This window comes from Apaloderma vittatum, unplaced genomic scaffold (genome assembly GCF_000703405.1).
Source record: "Apaloderma vittatum isolate BGI_N311 unplaced genomic scaffold, ASM70340v1 scaffold12445, whole genome shotgun sequence".
NCBI classification, from domain to species: Eukaryota; Metazoa; Chordata; class Aves; order Trogoniformes; family Trogonidae; genus Apaloderma; species Apaloderma vittatum.
This window is the reverse complement of record NW_009718832.1, coordinates 9,455-10,558: the sequence shown is the minus strand read 5'-3', so window position 1 is coordinate 10,558 and position 1,104 is coordinate 9,455. Positions and strand designations below refer to the sequence as shown.

General features: G+C 56.2%; 1 protein-coding gene across 1 annotated transcript in view; it reads right to left on the bottom strand.

Moving 5' to 3' along the window:
- Positions 1–589: 589 nt before the first annotated feature.
- Positions 590–1,104, bottom strand: part of LOC104274696 (folate receptor gamma-like) — a 2,060-nt gene continuing 1,545 nt past the window's right edge. Inside the window, exon 4 of the mRNA XM_009870398.1 lies at positions 590–951. Within this exon, the coding sequence (XP_009868700.1) occupies positions 590–951 (362 nt within the window). The remainder of the gene's footprint in view (positions 952–1,104) is intronic.

The window sequence follows — 1,104 nt, the reverse complement described above, 5'->3', positions numbered from 1 at the left end:
ATTCTGCACCTCCTGCAGTAGTGCAGAGCAGAGTGCAGCTGGTACGGAGCCACTGGTGCCCTGGAGACCTACATCTACCCACAAGGCTCCATCGTTCCTACCCCCTAGGCAGGCTCCTAGATTTACAAGTCCCACACCCACCACCTCCCAGTCCTGACCAGCAGCCTTGTTCCACCCACAGAGCGCTTCTGCCTCCTTGACAGAACTTCAGTAGAGCAAGGCTGATCAAGAAGAGTATTTTATTGTCACTCTCGCGCTCCAGGGGGTCTGAGCAATCTGAAGGACACCAGAGCTCAGCTGAGGACCTTGAACAAGCACTACCAACCCAGCACAAAGCCATGGAGTGGGGACAGAGGTGAAAGAGCTCCTACATCGGAGCAGAGACACACGCTGTTGCCCTTCCTAGGATGGCAGGGAAGCAACTGCCTCCGCTCCCAGGTGCTGACAGAGGCAGGTGTCAAAGTCCAACAACATAACCCATACAAAGCACTTACTGGAGAGTCACCAGTTTGACTAACCTAAGCTATCTATGCCAGCTCCTCTTGTAGGGCAGCTGGAGCTGTCCAAGCCACTTCCCTTCAGGGAGCAGTCACAGGGACCCCCACCCATGGGGTCTACAGCCCCCAGCTCCCTTGGAGACCATCACAAGGGCCAGAGGCAGCAGGACCAGGAGCGGCCATGGCAGAGCACACACAGCTTCGTTGGTCTCGGGAGTCACGTTCTCCGTCCCAGCAGAGGACGATCTCTTTTTCCAGGCGTAATACTTGGCCACAACCACATTGGGGTTTCCATGGGCAGGGTCAAACCACATCTGGATGCAGCGACCACTGCCCCGACGCTCTGTGGTGTATTTGTAAGAGTTGGACCAGATTTTCTCACACAGGTCTTTTGGTCGGGGGAAGACTTGACTGAAGGGTCTGCACATGGAGCCCCAAGGACAGCGGTTTGTTCCTGAAGACAGACAGCACCACAAAAGGAAACAACGTGAGCTAGCACACTTTACTTATGTCCTTCCACCCAAGGAGGAGCAGGCCACCTGCCCACAGCCCATTGCTGCACCCTAGCTAGTGGCTTTTTCTCTTGGTGGGGGCGCGGCGCGCCCCC